Source organism: Carcharodon carcharias, chromosome 10 (assembly GCF_017639515.1).
Source record: "Carcharodon carcharias isolate sCarCar2 chromosome 10, sCarCar2.pri, whole genome shotgun sequence".
In the NCBI taxonomy this organism is placed as follows: domain Eukaryota; kingdom Metazoa; phylum Chordata; class Chondrichthyes; order Lamniformes; family Lamnidae; genus Carcharodon; species Carcharodon carcharias.
Genome location: NC_054476.1, coordinates 36,473,197 through 36,488,936, shown reverse-complemented (window position 1 = coordinate 36,488,936; position 15,740 = coordinate 36,473,197). Strand labels below are relative to the sequence as shown.

Sequence of the window (15,740 nt, the reverse complement as noted above, 5' to 3'; positions counted from 1 at the left end):
CGGTATTGGGTTGAATATAAGAACATAAATAGGAGCAGGACTGGGCCACTTGGCTGCTCAAGCCTGCTCCACCAGTAAATAAAATCATGGCTAATCTGATGTCGCCTTAACTCCACTTTCCTGCCTGTTTCCCATAACCCTTGACTCCCATGTCAATCAAAAATCTGTCTAACTCAGCCTTGAATACATTCAATGACCCAACCTCTGCTGCTTGCTGGGGCAGAGAATGCCAAAGACTAACAATCCTTGGAAAATTAAATGGGAGACCCCTTATTTTGAAACTCTGCCCCCTCGATTTAGATTTCCCCCATGAGGAGAAGCATCCTCTCAGTATCTAACCGCCTGACTCAATGAGTCGCGTAATGCAGGGCTGGATGGGGTGTGGAGCAGTTGGGTTTTTACGACAATCTGGTAACTTTCATGGTTTTTCTCCTGGTGCTAGCCCACAAATTATCAGATTTATTAGGCTCAGTTCTACAACTTGCCACCCAACTGATGACCTCAGGGTTGCCAGTTCAACACCATAACCATCACCACACTGCTGCACATCTTTGTTTTGGTCAATGTACAAAAATACATTGCGATTCTGCACAATCCATCCAACTCAACCACATTTCCTTCCTGAACAACTACTTGCAATTTATATAGCAGGATGAATTTAGAAAAAAGTTCCCAAGGTGCTTCTCAGAAGTGTAATAATTTAAAAATGAATGCTGAGCCAAAGAAGAAGATATTAGAAGAGGGCTAACCAAAAGGTGGGCTTTCAGAGAGCTTCCTAAAGAAGGGCAGAGAGATGGGAAACCAAAGGGTCTAGGGAGGGAATTCTGTAGTGCATAACCTAAGAGTGCATAACTTAAGACAGCTGAAAAGTACTGGAACAATCCAGAATCCTGCTGGATTAAACAAGAACAGGAATGTTTCTTTTAAAAAATCGTATACAGGAATATATGTTGTCACAGTGCAGTGTCAGTGTAGGGATGGGGTGAGAAGGTCTAGGAGGCCAACAAGCTAATTCTGTTTGATTTATTCGAGACATTTTGTTTCCACAGAAATCTCCTCAGACTGAGAGCTGCACGGATAGCGGTGCTGAGAACGAAGGGAGTTGTCACAGTGACCAGATGAGCAATGACTTCTCAAACGATGATGTTGTGGATGAAGGGATCTGCCTGGAGAATAACACTGGGGGTGAAAAAACCTCAAAGGCAGGGAACGAAAAGGTACATGGTATGATCAGCGATCTTGTTATGGGATTTACTTCAACAGGAGTGATATTCCTGTCCTTTCTAAATTTTTGAGAAAGTAGATTGATCAATGTCACATTCTGTTCCTGTATACCATTTTTTAAATGAAACATTCCTGCTCCTGTTTAATCCAGCAGGATTCTGGATTGTTCCAGTGTGAAAACAGGTCGCTTGACTAACTGTTCTGGTGATTTCCTCCCCCCAACCGGCCCCGGGAGGAATGCAGATGTGAGAAGTCAACAGGTTTTTCTGATTAGCCAAAACTTCCTCCTTCTTCATGGTGTGCAATGCACAGATTTCCAGAGTGACTTTGCTTAGAAGTGTACCACCAGACTTGAATTATAAATATATAAAAGAAAGAAATACTTGTATTTCTGCAGTGCCTTTTTGGACTTTCCAACCAATTGAGTACTTTTTGGAGTGTAGTCACTGTTGGAAGGGAAACATAGCAGCCAATTTTCACATGGGATGCCCTTACAACCAGCATTGTGATGATGACCAGATAATCTATTCAATTTTGGTTGAGAGATAAATGTTCGCCAGGATGCCCTACAGAATTTCCCCCCTCTTCCTCGAAATAGAGTTAGAATCTTTTATATTCAGATGAGAGGGCAGACAGAAAAGAGGGTACCTTTTATAGCTCAGCATTCCCTTAGCACTGCACTGTGTGTCACTCTCAACGTTGTGCTTGGATTTCTGGATTGAGTCTTGAACCCACAACTTTTTGGTTCAGGCAAGAGGACTAACTACTGAGTTACAGCTGACACCCTAAAGTGATGGTTTCATTATAGTGGGCTTTACATATTTGTTAACTCTACAAATTTTTTTTGACAACGTAACATATTACTTCGTATCAGTTCTTACATTGTACTGTGGGACCAAGCATACCACGTGCATAGTATGCACATTGTTCCAGCAAATCACTGTTCTATTCTTGGCTGGATTTCACGGTCAGCGGTGAAGCAAGGCGCTTGCTGCTGACCTCAAAGAAAGTTGCCCACAAGGATCTTGTGATGCCATTAGTTTGAATCTAGCAGCATTCAAGGGGATCTCTGAACATCAGCAACAGTGATGTCAGCAAGCAGGGTAAACAGCCAATCACATTGAAGTATTCTCAATGACAGAAAACCAGGAAGTAAAATGCACTGAATTTTTCACTTTTAAATAAAATTTTATGGAGCGCAAAATAAATGATTGGGACATATACTTGGGATTAAAGTAGAAGATGAAATATCATAAATGATTTCTGAAAGAAAACATAAAATATGATTTTTTAATTCATAATCAAAGAATTTTACATTCCACAAATGTAAAATTAGTCCTTCAGGGCCAGAGAGAGTATTTAGAAGTAGTGACGAAGTTCACATACTGTTTAAAAACCCATGCCTCATTCAACAAAGTGCAATTTATTCCAAGTGTTTTTACAGTGAGACTAATAACATAAAGGGACAAGTTCTTATCAGTTCACTGATTTCTAATTGACTGCTTTCTGTGGGGGGTCTCACCACATCCTATGGAGAAACATAGAGCCACTGACAATATCATTTGAATTTTGGCGGTTATTAAGCATGTGCAATCTCCAAAAGTGGCTGACAGTTTCAGACGGTTATAATGGCAAACATTGACAGTTTCACCATCATTAATCCAGTCCTTTTTCTGTATTTGTTCATTTGCTAGCCCGTTGTTTTGGTTGCTTTGTTAAAAACAATGTTTCCATCATCATTAACATGACTTGCCTTTGAATAGCTGCTTCCCTCAATGTCCAGTGAGCATGTTAAAATCAACAGAAAACCCTGGAAGTGTATGGTTATTTACAGAGGCCCACCTGAAAGGAAAACATTTGAGACTCACTAGTTAACAAATGAGTTGCTATAATTTCCTTATGCTCCTACCTCACAGGTCTTTTCCTGCATCTATTTTTTGGTGATGTGTCTGTGAAATGCTTTGGGATTTTTTTGTACCTTAAGGGATTTTGATGGAATAAACCAGAAGAAACTGTTTCCAGTTGCAGGAGGGTAGATAACTAGAGGGCACAGATCCATTCCATTCTATCAAAACTCTTAAGTTACAAAACCCTTGTTAAATCTGCTCTTGACCTTCACCAGTTTGAATATTATCAGTATTTCAAGTGCCCCCTCGTGCCATACAAATTTTTTTTGAAACTACAATACTTTCTAAAAAAAAAAAGCAGCACAATGTTCCAGAAATACCTTGTTTTCAAATCTTTCAAGTGTCTCACACCTCTACCTCTGTAACTTCCTCCAGCCCTACAATCTTCTAAGACCTCTGCACTCCTCCAACAGAGGCCTTTTGCTCACCCCTGATTTTTTTAATAGCACCACCATTGGTGACTTCAGCTGCCTGGGCTTTGGAATTCCCTTCCTAAACCTTTCCTCCTTTAAGATGCTCCTTAAAATCTACCTCTTTGAACCAAGCTTTTGGTCACTTATTCTGAAACCACTTTATGTAAAATTGTTTTTTTGGTAATGCCCCTGTGAAGCATCTTGAGATGTTTTGTGTGTTAAAGGTGCTATATAAATAAGTTATTTATTTTACTCCTTTTCTTCTCCCCGCCCAGTTTGTTTGTTGACGACTCTTATTTTTTCAGGGTACCTGGATTTACGAGCTCTTCTCGGTTATGGTTCATTCAGGGAGTGCTGCTGGTGGACATTACTATGCCTGTATTAAATCATTCAGTGACGGACAGTGGTACAGTTTCAATGACCAGCACGTTAGCAGGGTATGCAAGTATTTGATAAGTGTTTCATGGTGTGATTTATGTATTATTCAAACTTGTTTTATAGATGGAACATCCTTCCTAAACATGGTTTAGGATTTTTTTATGTGATTGCATTGTAGTGGCCGAACCCTTCTAGCAATGCAAATATGTAACAGTTTTGTATTCAATGAATAAATAACTTGAAGGCAGTTAATCGCCTGTCCCCTCATACACTTCATGCTTCATCTAAAGCTGGAAGCTCAAATTACGAATTAGCTGCACTCAAGTTGCCATTTTTCAGAACTGAGCCCAGACATAGCATTTATTGGCTTTGGGGATATCATAATCAGACACAATCCCACACTCTCTGGGTATCCTCATATCTAACTAGGAGTTTCTGCTTAGCAATCAGGAGTTAGGGATGCTGTGCAGAAGTACACTACAGGCCCAATCTCTGACTTCCTTGGCCGCACTGTGGCCTCGGCTCCCTGGCCTTTACTGCCGCCTCAGCCCCACTGCTACCTTTCAAATCCACCACCTCTGCTACCTAGAAGAACAGACTCCCTCCCTAACAGCACTATGGGTGTGTCTATACCACATGGACTGCAGCGGTTCAGGAAGTTGGCTCACCATCGTCTTCTTGATGGCTATTAGAGATGGGCAATAAATGAATCCCTTGCCATTGTATTGGAACTCCCATTACCAAATATCATATTGACACTCACTGTTGCAGCTCACACATTAACAGTGAAGTTCTGAAGTGTCGTCAGAGGAGAAAAGTTGGTATTGCTTGCCACTTTAGGAGATAAGTAGTAAGGGGAGGAGAAGAACATTAAACTCCACATCAATTGTTGAATACTCACATGTTCATTTCTCAGTAAGGAAGGTGCTACTGCTGTAATGTATTTGAGTTGAAGGTCAGCAGGCATCTGCATGAATCTTTGATTCCAACTCTCTACTTTATGGAGTTTTGATTTCATAACTGAAAGAGTGTTGGAAGCAGATTCAATTGTAATTTTCGAAAAGAGAATTAGATAAATACTAAAGAAAGCATTTGCAAAGCCATTGGGAAAATGCAGGTAGATAGGATTAACTGGATTGCTGTACCAAAGTGCTGGCTGTATGAGTTTCTTCTGTGCTGAGAGATTTGCTGATGATGAGAGGGGGAAAGCATGAATTTATTGGAATCCAGTCCTGTGCAATTTTGGTTTTCCATCTTCCTTCTTTGATTCTGATCCACCTGCCTGTAAGCTCTCCCCTACATCCATGGAAAACTGGTTTACTCCCCATGATAAGAGGCAAAGCTTCTTTTACATCATGCCAGGAGTCAGTGGTGGGGTGGGGTGCGGTGTTGTGACAGCCCACTTCTTGGCTGTATTCCCTGACAACTAGAGCCAGCAGACATTTACCAGGCGCAGAAGAGGAATGATCATCAAGCCAGTCAGATAGGGCTGAGAAACATCAGACCCAGTGGTGAGAGGAGCAAGTGACAATGAAAAGGAAGAGCAGTGAGCAACAGCAAAGTGCAAGGAAAAGAAGCAACTTGAATACATAGTAAGTTATAAATTCTAGAGTGCAACCATGGATATATTTAAAAAAAAGTTGTATGCACACGAATTATCATGTTTGGAAGGAAGAAATCATTTCAATTGTTTGTGTTCTTGATGCTTTGGTGTTCATTTGTACACAGAAAATCTATAAAGGAATAAGTGATCGACAAGGGAAAAAAGTATTGCCCAGGATTTGAGAGTATTTTCTCAGTGGATGTTTGATGGAGTTGTAGCTTGTAAAATAATTTTATTTCCAGTGTAATCAGTCCATGCAAGAGTTCCTAAAATACTTTGTCTCTATCTTGAAAAAACTTGGTCTAATAAAGCACTTTAGGAATTAAAAACAAAGCTCTTAGCTTTGTAATGATCAATTATTTAACTATTTATGGCCAAAGATTTTTGTGCAGCCTTGAAAACTCCTACTTTTTAATGGAAGTAAGAACTAAGCGGTTTTCCTTTCAGATTACTCAAGATGATATTAGGAAAACGTATGGTGGCTCTTCGGTGACCAGAGGCTATTACTCCAGCGCTTTTGCCAGGTAACGACATGGCACATTCTAAACATTATTCACTGAGGACTTTGGGACTGTTGGATATTAAAATTGACTGTAGCTGATACTGCTGCAATAACCTATTTTCCTTAAGTTCCATTCTCAAGTACCATAAGAAAATTTTGTTTCTGTAACCCCAGGGCCACTGAGTATATGAACAACAGGAGACATTCACCCTCTATAACTTAACTCTATCTTAGATCAGTAACCCTTAATATCCCCACCTAATAAAAATCCAGCGGTCTTAGTTTTGAAACGTTTAATTGAACCCCAAGCGTAGCAGCTTTTTGGGGGAAAAGAGTTCCAGAATTCCACTATCCTTTTTGTGAAGAAGTGTTTTCAGACATCATCCCTGAACAGCCTAGCTCTAATTTTACATTCTTTCCCCCTCTTGCTCTGAGGGAATAGTTTTTTTCCACCTACCCTATAAAACCCTTTAGGCATCTTAAACGCCTCAGTTAAGCACCCCTTAATTTTTTATACTCAGAGACATAAGACTAGCCTGTACAGTTTGACCCCACACTTTTTGCACAGTAACATTCTTGTGAGTCTCCACTCCATCCCTTCTGAAGCCAAGATGTCCTTCCTGTGGTTTGGTGCCCAAAATAAATGGTGTTCTGGACGAGGGTCTAACTAGAACTCTGTACAGCTGTTATATGTACCAGTTCCTTTAAGATAAAGGCCAAAATTCCAGTAATTTTTTTTCAGAATCTTGCTACTAGCTTTTAGTGATATCTGTGCTGCACTTGGGTCCCTAAATCTCCCTGCTCCTCCCAAGCTCTGGGCTTCTCACCATTTAGATAACAGCCTGATCTATCTCTCTACAGCCCAAAGTGAATGACCTCCCACTTGACCTGTGAATTGATGGCCTCATGTTTCTATTAATATGCTTTTGAGTATATTTAAATAGAATTAGATATTTTTGCTTGTGTCAGTCAAGGTGCAGACGTGCACCACAATCTTCTGTTTCGTCATGTTTTGATATCACACATCAAACAGCAAAAGTCTGTGTTTTCTTGGGGCCTGTACAATTTAGACCAAAGAATTTAATGAAATCAAATGCTTCTGTATTTAAATACTCATTTTTTTTGCATATCTAAAGTACAGAGAGTCCAGGCCAGCATTCCAGTGTAGTACTGAGGGGAGTGTTGCGTTGTTGGGGTGGGGTAGTATTGAAGGAACACTACATTGTCACGGGATAGTACTGAGGCAGGGTTGCACTGGCGGAGGGGCAATGCTAAGGCAGTGCTGCACTGTTGGAGCGCCAGTACTGAGGGAGTGCTGTACAATCGGGAGGGGCGGTGATGAGGGAGCACTGCACTGTCGGGGGGACACTGCACTGATGGAGGAGTGGTACTGAAGGAGTGCTGCGCTGTCACTGTTGCCATATTTCAGATACAATGGTAAACCTTTCAGGTGGGCATAAAAGATCCCACAGCATTATTCAAAGATCAGTGGAGTTCAGCCCTGTTTCCTAGCCAATATTGATCCTTTGACCAACATTAGTAAAATCGATTATCTGGTCATTATCACATTGCTGTTTGTTGGACCTTGTCAGCAAAGCTTCTATTGCACGTGTTACGAATATCTCATTTAAGCCTTAGAATATACCTTTTAGTTTTGGAGTGTGGCCTGTCGTTTTAGAAATTAAAGTTTAACTAGAAAATGGGATAAATGTAATTAAAGCAAGCTTGGAGTCTATTACCCTCTAAGGGTTGGGGGCCATGTTGACTTGAGGTTAACAGTTAGGAAGGTTAGAAAACAGCATCTGAGCTTACTTAGCTGGGTAGCTGAAGATGTTATGTCTGCAATGCTTGCAAAGAAGTGCATTCCAGAGAGATGTTTTTGATTTGGGATTTGGAGCCAAATTAGTTTAAGAGAATTCAGTGAATCCTGAAAGGTTGTAAAACCAGTTATTTTATCAGATCAAAGAAGAAATTGTATGCGAGGGATAATTATCTCAGTTCCTTCGCCTCCGTCGCATCTGTTCCGATGATGCTACCTTCAAAAACAGTTCCTCTGACATGTCCTCCTTCTTCCTTAACTGAGGTTTTCCACCCACGGAAGTTGACAGGGCCCTCAACCGTGTCCAGCCCGTCTCCCACGCATCCGTCCTCACGCCTTCTCCCTCCCTCCCAGAAGCATGATAGGGTCCCCCTTGTCCTTACTTATCACCCCACCAGCCTCCGCATTCAAAGGTCATCCTCCGCCATTTCCGCCAACTCCAGCATGATGCCACCACCAAACATATCTTCCCTTCACCCTGCCTGGCAGCATTCCGTAGGGATCGTTCCCTCCGTGACACCCTGGTCCACTCTGCCATCACCCCCTACCCCTCAACCCCCACCTACGGCACCTCCCCATGCATACGCAAAATATGCAACACCTGCCCATTCACTTGCTCTCTCCTCACCGTCCAAGGGCCTAAACACTCCTTTTAAGTGAAGCAGCATTTCACTTGCATTTCCCCCAACTTAGTCTACTGCATTCGTTGCTCCCAATGCGGTTTCCTCTACATTGGAGAGACCAAACACAGACTGGGCGACCGCTTTGCAGAACACCTTCGGTCTGTCCGTAAGAATGACCCAGACCTCCTTGTCACTTGCCATTTTAACACTCCACTCTTGCCCACATGTCTGTCCTTGGCTTGCTGCATTGTTCCAGTGAAGCTCAACGTAAACTGGAGGAACAGCACCTCATCTTCCAACTAGGCACTTTACAGCCTTCCAGACTGAATATTGAGTTCAACAACTTTAGATCTTGAACTCCTTCCTCCATCCCCACCCCCTTTCTGTTTCTTCCCCCCTCCCTTTTGTTTTTTCCAATAATTTATATAGATTTTTCTTTTCCCACCTATTTCCATTATTTTTAAATCTATACCTTTTATGCCCTTTTAGTCTTATTTCACCCCACCCCCACTACAGCTATCTGTACCTTGCGTGTCCTGCTATCCATTCTTAATTAGCACATTCTTTTAGATAATATCGCCACCTTCAACACCTCTTTGTTCTTTTGTCTGTGACATTTTTTGGTTATCTGGTCCTATCACTGTTTGCTTGTCCCTACAACCCCCACCCCCTCACCTTAAACCAGCTTATATTTCACTCCTCTCCTATTTTTACTTAGTTCTGTTGAAGGGTCATGAGGACTCAAAACGTCAACTTTGTTCTTCTCTGCCGATGCTACCAGACCTGCTGAGTTTTTCCAGGTATTTCTGTTTTTGTTTTGGATTTCCAGCATCCGCAGTTTTTTGTTTTTATAATTAACCCAAAGGCCAGTTTGAGCACATCCCAGAGCATTATGGAGATGAATGGAGCTTAGGAAGGTTCTCTGGTTTCAATTTATCTGGGTGTTTTTTGCTTAAGAGAGTTATTGCTGTTAAGGCTTAGTGTGGTTTACAGTTCACTAAGAGATAGCTGAAGTAAATGGGCAGCGGCTATCAAGACATGCGGTGAATGAGTGACAGTCGTTGTCCTGGCATGATTCCACTATCCAGGTACTAAAGTTGCATTCTGTTAGCTGCTTTGATTGCCTGTATCTTAAAACATGTATTGTAAATTCTTTCTGTATGTTATATTTTTGAGTGGTTTTATATTAAACAGGTTCATTCTTTTTTCGAAAACTTATTAAGCGTTAGTTGTTTCAAGCTATTTGAAGTAGGTTGGACTGAGCTGTGTGCAGAGTAAAAACTTAACTTTTTCATTCACCTCTTTGAATGGTAGTGAAGCTTACTCTCAGTTTGAATTCTGTGAGGGAACAGAAGCTTGAAGTTTACCTGGTTTGAAACTAGTAGAACAATCTGATTCTTGAGCCAAAGAAATCAACAAGCAGATTAGATTGAAAGTATTGAAAAGTAACTAGAGCAAGGGACTGAGGCATCCACAGTCAAGGTATGGTAAATTAAAGTTTTACTTCTGAGAAGAGCTGGAGTTAAAGAGAATTCCCCAGAGGACCATGGCATACTGATGGGTGTTCTTTACAGAAGATGGGAAATAAAAATGCTGGCCTAGCCAACAATGCCCACATCCTGTGAAAGAATTTAAAAAAGTAAATAACTTTAACATGGATGTGTCTTATAAGAGAAAATTCTTGGGAAAAGTAAGAAGTAAACCTGAGTGTAAACCATATTGTTAAGTTAATAGTGGTTTTATTTAATTCTTTTATATATATAATAGTTTATTTCTTAAAAAGAAGTGAAAAATTGTGGCATAGCTCTATTGGCCAAAATGAGATGTTCGGATTTCTCTTTAAAATGTTAATGGTCCCTAACCAGATCATAACATGTCCTAGATTCAGGAGTAGATAGACTGGTGAAATGGGCAGACACATGGCCATGGCAGATGAAACTTAGCGCACAAGTGTGAAGTGATGCATATTTGAGGAGAGGCAATGTAAACTAAATGGTGCAACTTTAAAGGGGGTGAAGCAACTGAGAGACATGGGATTTTTTAATATAAATCTTTGAAGGTGGTAGGACAACTTGAGAAGAATGTTGTAAAAAAAAAAAGCACCAGGACTCCTTGGTTTTAAGAATAGAGAACAAAATGAAGGAAGTTATGTCAAACCTTTATAAATTACTGGTTATGTCTCAGCTTGAGTATTGTGTCCAGTTCTGGGCACCACAGTGTTGAAAGGTTTTCAAGGCCTTAGAGAGGTTGCAAAAGAGATTTACCAGAATGGTACCAGGGATGAGAAACTTAAAGTAAATGGAAAGACTGGAGAAGCTGGGGTTGCTCTCCTTAGAGCAAAGAGGGCTGAGGAAAAGATTTGAAAAAGGTGTTCAAAATCATGAAGGGTTTTGATAAGGAGAAAATATTTCAAGTGGCAGAAGTGCCAGTAGCCAGAGGACTCCGATTTAAGGTAATTGGCAGAAGAACTAGAGGTGATGTGAGTAGCTGAGGCTGGCTGTTCACAGGCAGTGATGAAATCAATGGGCACATGCGCTTGGTAATGATAACTGCAATTTGATTATCCAGACTTGTTACGTGGGATTTTACTAATTTGTCAGTGGTCACGTGCCACAATTTCCATCTGTGTTTGCATTAAAAAATCTACAAATGTTTGATGCTGAGCAGAGGAGCTACATTATAGCAGTGCTCTTTTTCAATTTCCTGTCTGCAAATGAAGCCCTGCTTAAGGCAATTTCTCATGGAAAATATATTAATAAAGCAGATTAAGTAAATAGCCCGAGTGAATATGGCTTCAATGAAAAATACAAGCGAACAATGTTTGACAGTGTGTGGTGATAAAGATAAGGTGGTATTAACATCTGTTCTCCAGTGTGATAAAATAAGTTAGCATTTTTCTCTCTGCTTGATGTGAGCTTTACTTGCATTAAGGTCACAGCACAGAAGCTTGTTGTTATGTTGTTTGGCCTGAAAGAGCTATTCACTTGGACCTATTATCCTGCCTTTTGCTGAAGTCCTTTTAAATATTTCCTTTTCAATGCCTATATACTACCCTTTTAAAAGCTATATAGGTTCTGCTTCAATTCTATTCCTAATCAGTCATTCTGTGTCCAGAAAAAAATTACTAATTCTTCCTTTCATTCTATTGACTTAAACTTACGTCCTCTAGTTATCACTCACTGACTAGTTGACATAGCTTCTCCTGGTTTATTTGATCAAACCTTTCATAATTTTGGACCCTGTTGGATCTTTAACAGATCTGAATCTCATATTGATTGCAGCTAATGTAGCATTAGCAGTCCAGTGTTCCCTATATATAATAACCCTGTAAAAAGACATCTTACAGTTTTAGCCATTCAGCCCTATGTAGCTTCATTTTGTGAACCTATTTTAAAAAAATTGTTATTCTACTGTGTTATATAATTGCAAACTTATTCTACCGTGACCATGTAGACTTCCGAATTACTTGAGAAATGGACGATGTTTTCTGTGTATGTTCATTTAATAGGTGTTTGGAACTGGAAATCTAAATGGTGTCTAATATGGCAAATTCATAGATAAGACTAAAGCTGTGATTGTGAATTTATGTAGTTAACAACTGAACTTTTTCTCTCACCAGCTCCACCAACGCGTATATGTTAATCTACAGACAAAAAGAATCTACAAGAAATGCAAGTGAGTAATTTTATTTTAAGTACATTGAAAGTTTTACCGCAGCATTTTTTTTTGTTGTTTGCATCCAAAGATAACTATTCTGTAGTGGCTTGACAAGATCGTCAGTTGGTTTGTGTGAAGGTTATGCTCTCTGCCTGCAGTCAGCCAGCAGCATTCATGTTGTCTTTGATTGGAATAGCTTGATCCCTGGCATTTTCATCCTGTTATTCGTTAGTCAGTCTTTAAAAATGGACATCTGAATTATGGGACACTCTAACCTACCTGCATGAATATATATATGAAGTATTCATAAATGGACCTCTTTCAGATGAAGTGTTATACCAGGCATTAAGAGTTATGTCTGCCTTGTCATGTGGAAATTAAAGGTTTCATACTACTATTTTATGAAGAGCAGGGGAATTCTCTTGGTGTCCTGGCCAATATTTATTCCTCAACTAATCTGAAAAAATTATCTGATCATGATCTCATTGTCATTTGTGGGAGCTTGCAGTATGCACATTGGCTGCCATGTTGTCCACATTGGAATAGTTCTGTTGAAGGGTCACGAGGACTCGAAACGTCAACTCTTTCCTTCTCCGCCGATGCTGCAGGACCTGCTGAGTTTTTCCAGGTAATTCTGTTTCTGCTTTTGTTTAGAATAGTGACTACACTTCAGTTACTTTAGGTTGTCCTGCAGTCGGGAAAGGCACTACGTGCAAGTCATTCTTTTTAACTTTCCATATGCCTTAATGCTGATTGGTGTAAAATCTTGACATAAACAACCAGCCAGAATTAGGGTTCAGAATCCTTAACATGAGGCAATGATATTCGTAATGTGAAAGTAAATTTGCACTTCTGCTTTTTCAATTCAAGCTAAGAAAGTTTGTACAGATAGGAATTGAAATAAAAGGTGCAGAAATGAGCTCCATAGGTGCTCTGTCATGCCATTCAAATTGTATTATGGATAAAAAGAACTCCTGTGTTGATTTTTGGTCACTGTAACTTCATTCAGTTATCAACAGTCACCAAGATTTGAACTTTGGAAAGAACAGGATCAGGAAGGCCTACCCAGTCTATCTAATCAGCATAAAAATTCTAGCATGTCTATAATCGTCATTCCTTCAGGTATTAATTTTCACATCGGTTTTTTCTCTCACTATCTGACTCTCTGGGGAATCCATTCAATGCATTCACCTCTGCATAAAGCAATTGAAATTAGACTTGGTGCTTTTCTTTTTCTAAGCTCGCGCTGGTGTCTCCTGGTTCCAGAATTGCAGAGTTCAGTTTATCCGTTCCCTTATGGGTCTTCAATATGTGAATAACCTCTCCATTGAACCTTCTCATTAGAGTAAACCATCTCAACTCATTATTCTCTCCTTGTAACCCCGATTAAGCTGGATATCAGTTTACTTTTCTTTCCAGCATTGCTTCCAGGGCCAGAATTGTACAACTTGCATCTAAAAAGCTGCTTTAACAAGATATTGTCCCAAGGTGCTTCACAGGAGCAAAATCAAACAAAAGTTGGCACAGACCCACATAAAGAGATATTAGGGAAGTGACAAAAAGCTTGGTCAAATAAAGCTTGCTGTACGCAAATTGGCTGCCATATTTTCTACATTAAAATAGTGACAACACTTCAAAAGTACTTCATTAGCTATAAAACACTTTGGGACAACCCATGATCATGAAACGAGCTGTACAAATGCAAGTTTTTCTTTTTTTTTATAGTTGTACTAGGTCCATTATCACCTCTTGGGATTTGTGCTACATTCCTTTGGCTATAGATCCTGGGCCCCATTATCTTCCTGCTGCTCCACGCTTCACTATTTTCAGTGAGCAATCCATTAACTTAATTTAAATTCTTAAATTGTTCTTGCATAATGACCCATAATGTGAAACTGTGAACTAAAAAAAATCCATAAAATATTTAGCTTTCTGTTTTTCTTTTGAGGTATAGAGCCTAATTTTTCTTCATTGATAGAGTTCTTGGAGGTCCATGAATTTCCTGAACACATTAAACATCTGGTCCAGAAGGAGAAAGAAACAGAAGAACAAGAAAAAAGGCAACGGGAAATTGAGCGTAACACATGCAAGGTATGATGCATAGTCTTGTCCAAATTTAACATCCCCTTTAGTTCACATAAAGGCGACATGAGATATTGTGTGGTTTTAAAAGCTAAAGGAATGGATTTCCCCTTGGCTAAGCATAAAAAAGCAAGACAATTCATAGTGCATAGTTATTCATTTGTGTTGCTGTGGTTTCAGCCATATAAGCAAAGTTGGGAGGAGACGGTACGTTGTGGTAATGTGACCTGGCCACTAATCCAGAGGTCCAGGCTAACGCTCTGGGAACATGGGTTCAAAGCCCACTGTGGCAGCTGGTGAAATTTAAATTCAATTAATAAAATCTGGAATTGAAAGCTAGTTTCCGTAATGGTGACCATGAAACTATCATTGATTGTCGTAAATACCCAACTGGTTCACTGGTGTCCTTTCGGGAAGGAAATCTTCCATCCTTACCTGTTCTGGCCTATGTGTGACTGCAGATTTACACTAATGTGGTTGACTCTTAATTGCCTTCAGAAATAGCCTAGCAAACCATTCAGTTCAAGGGCAGTTAGGGATGGGCAATAGACCTTGCCAATGATGTCCAAGTCCCATGAAACAAATTTTTAAAAACTACTAATGTATAGCACCTTTAACATAGTAAAGCATGCCAATGCACTTCACTGGAGTTATAAGAATGAAAGTTGACACAATGCCACATAAAGTGATATTAGAACAGGTAACCAAAAGCTTGGTCAAAGAGGTAGGCTTTAAGGAGCATCTTAAAGGAGGACGGGGAGGCTTAGGGAGGGAATTCCAAAGCTTAGGGCCTTGGTAGATGAAGGCATGGTAGCCAATGATGGAGTGATTAAAATCAGGAATGTGCATGAGGCCTTAATTGGAGGAGTGCAGAGATCTGAGGGTTGTAGGGCTGGAGGAGGTTACAAGTTCCCGTTGTGTGATGACAGCACCAGCTCAAAAAACTAATCCCTCCATCGCAATTCTCTGTAATAGCATCCGATTCTCATTTAAATAATGCCTACAAGTGATTCTACAACCAAAGATCAGATCTAAGCTCTATAGTCCTGCCACATCCAGTGTAAATGGTGGTGGACAATTAAACAGCTAACAGGTGGAGTGGCTCCTCAAGCACTCCCATTTTCAATATTGGGGGAACCGAACACATCAATGCTAAAGACCAGGCATTTGCAATCATCTTCAGCCAGAAGTGCAGAGTGGATAATCTGTCCTGGCCTCCTCCAGAAGATCCCAGTATCACTGATGCCCAGTCTTCAGGTAACTCTGTTCACTTCACATGATATCAAGGAATGAATGAGCACACTGGATATAGCAAAGGCTATGATCCCTAACATCTTGGCTGCAATACTGAAGACTTATGTTCCAGAGCTAGCCACATCCTTAACCAAGCTGTTCCAGTACAGCTACAACGCTGGCACCTATCTAACAATCTGGAAAATTGCCCAGTATGTCCTGTCCACAAAAAGCAGGACAAATCCAACCCAGCTGATTACTACCCTATCAGTCTACTCTTGATCATCAGTAGAATGATG

General features: G+C 40.2%; 1 protein-coding gene across 4 annotated transcripts in view; it reads left to right on the top strand.

Moving 5' to 3' along the window:
• The window catches only part of usp47 (ubiquitin specific peptidase 47), a 155,220-nt gene that overhangs the window by 92,197 nt on the left and 47,283 nt on the right, over positions 1 to 15,740 (top strand). For all 4 annotated transcript variants that reach the window (XM_041196914.1, XM_041196912.1, XM_041196913.1 and 1 more), the window contains 5 exons: positions 1,050 to 1,217; positions 3,850 to 3,981; positions 5,973 to 6,049; positions 12,089 to 12,144; positions 14,105 to 14,217. In XM_041196914.1, coding sequence (XP_041052848.1) covers positions 1,050 to 1,217; positions 3,850 to 3,981; positions 5,973 to 6,049; positions 12,089 to 12,144; positions 14,105 to 14,217 — 546 coding nt within the window. The remainder of the gene's footprint in view (positions 1 to 1,049; positions 1,218 to 3,849; positions 3,982 to 5,972; positions 6,050 to 12,088; positions 12,145 to 14,104; positions 14,218 to 15,740) is intronic.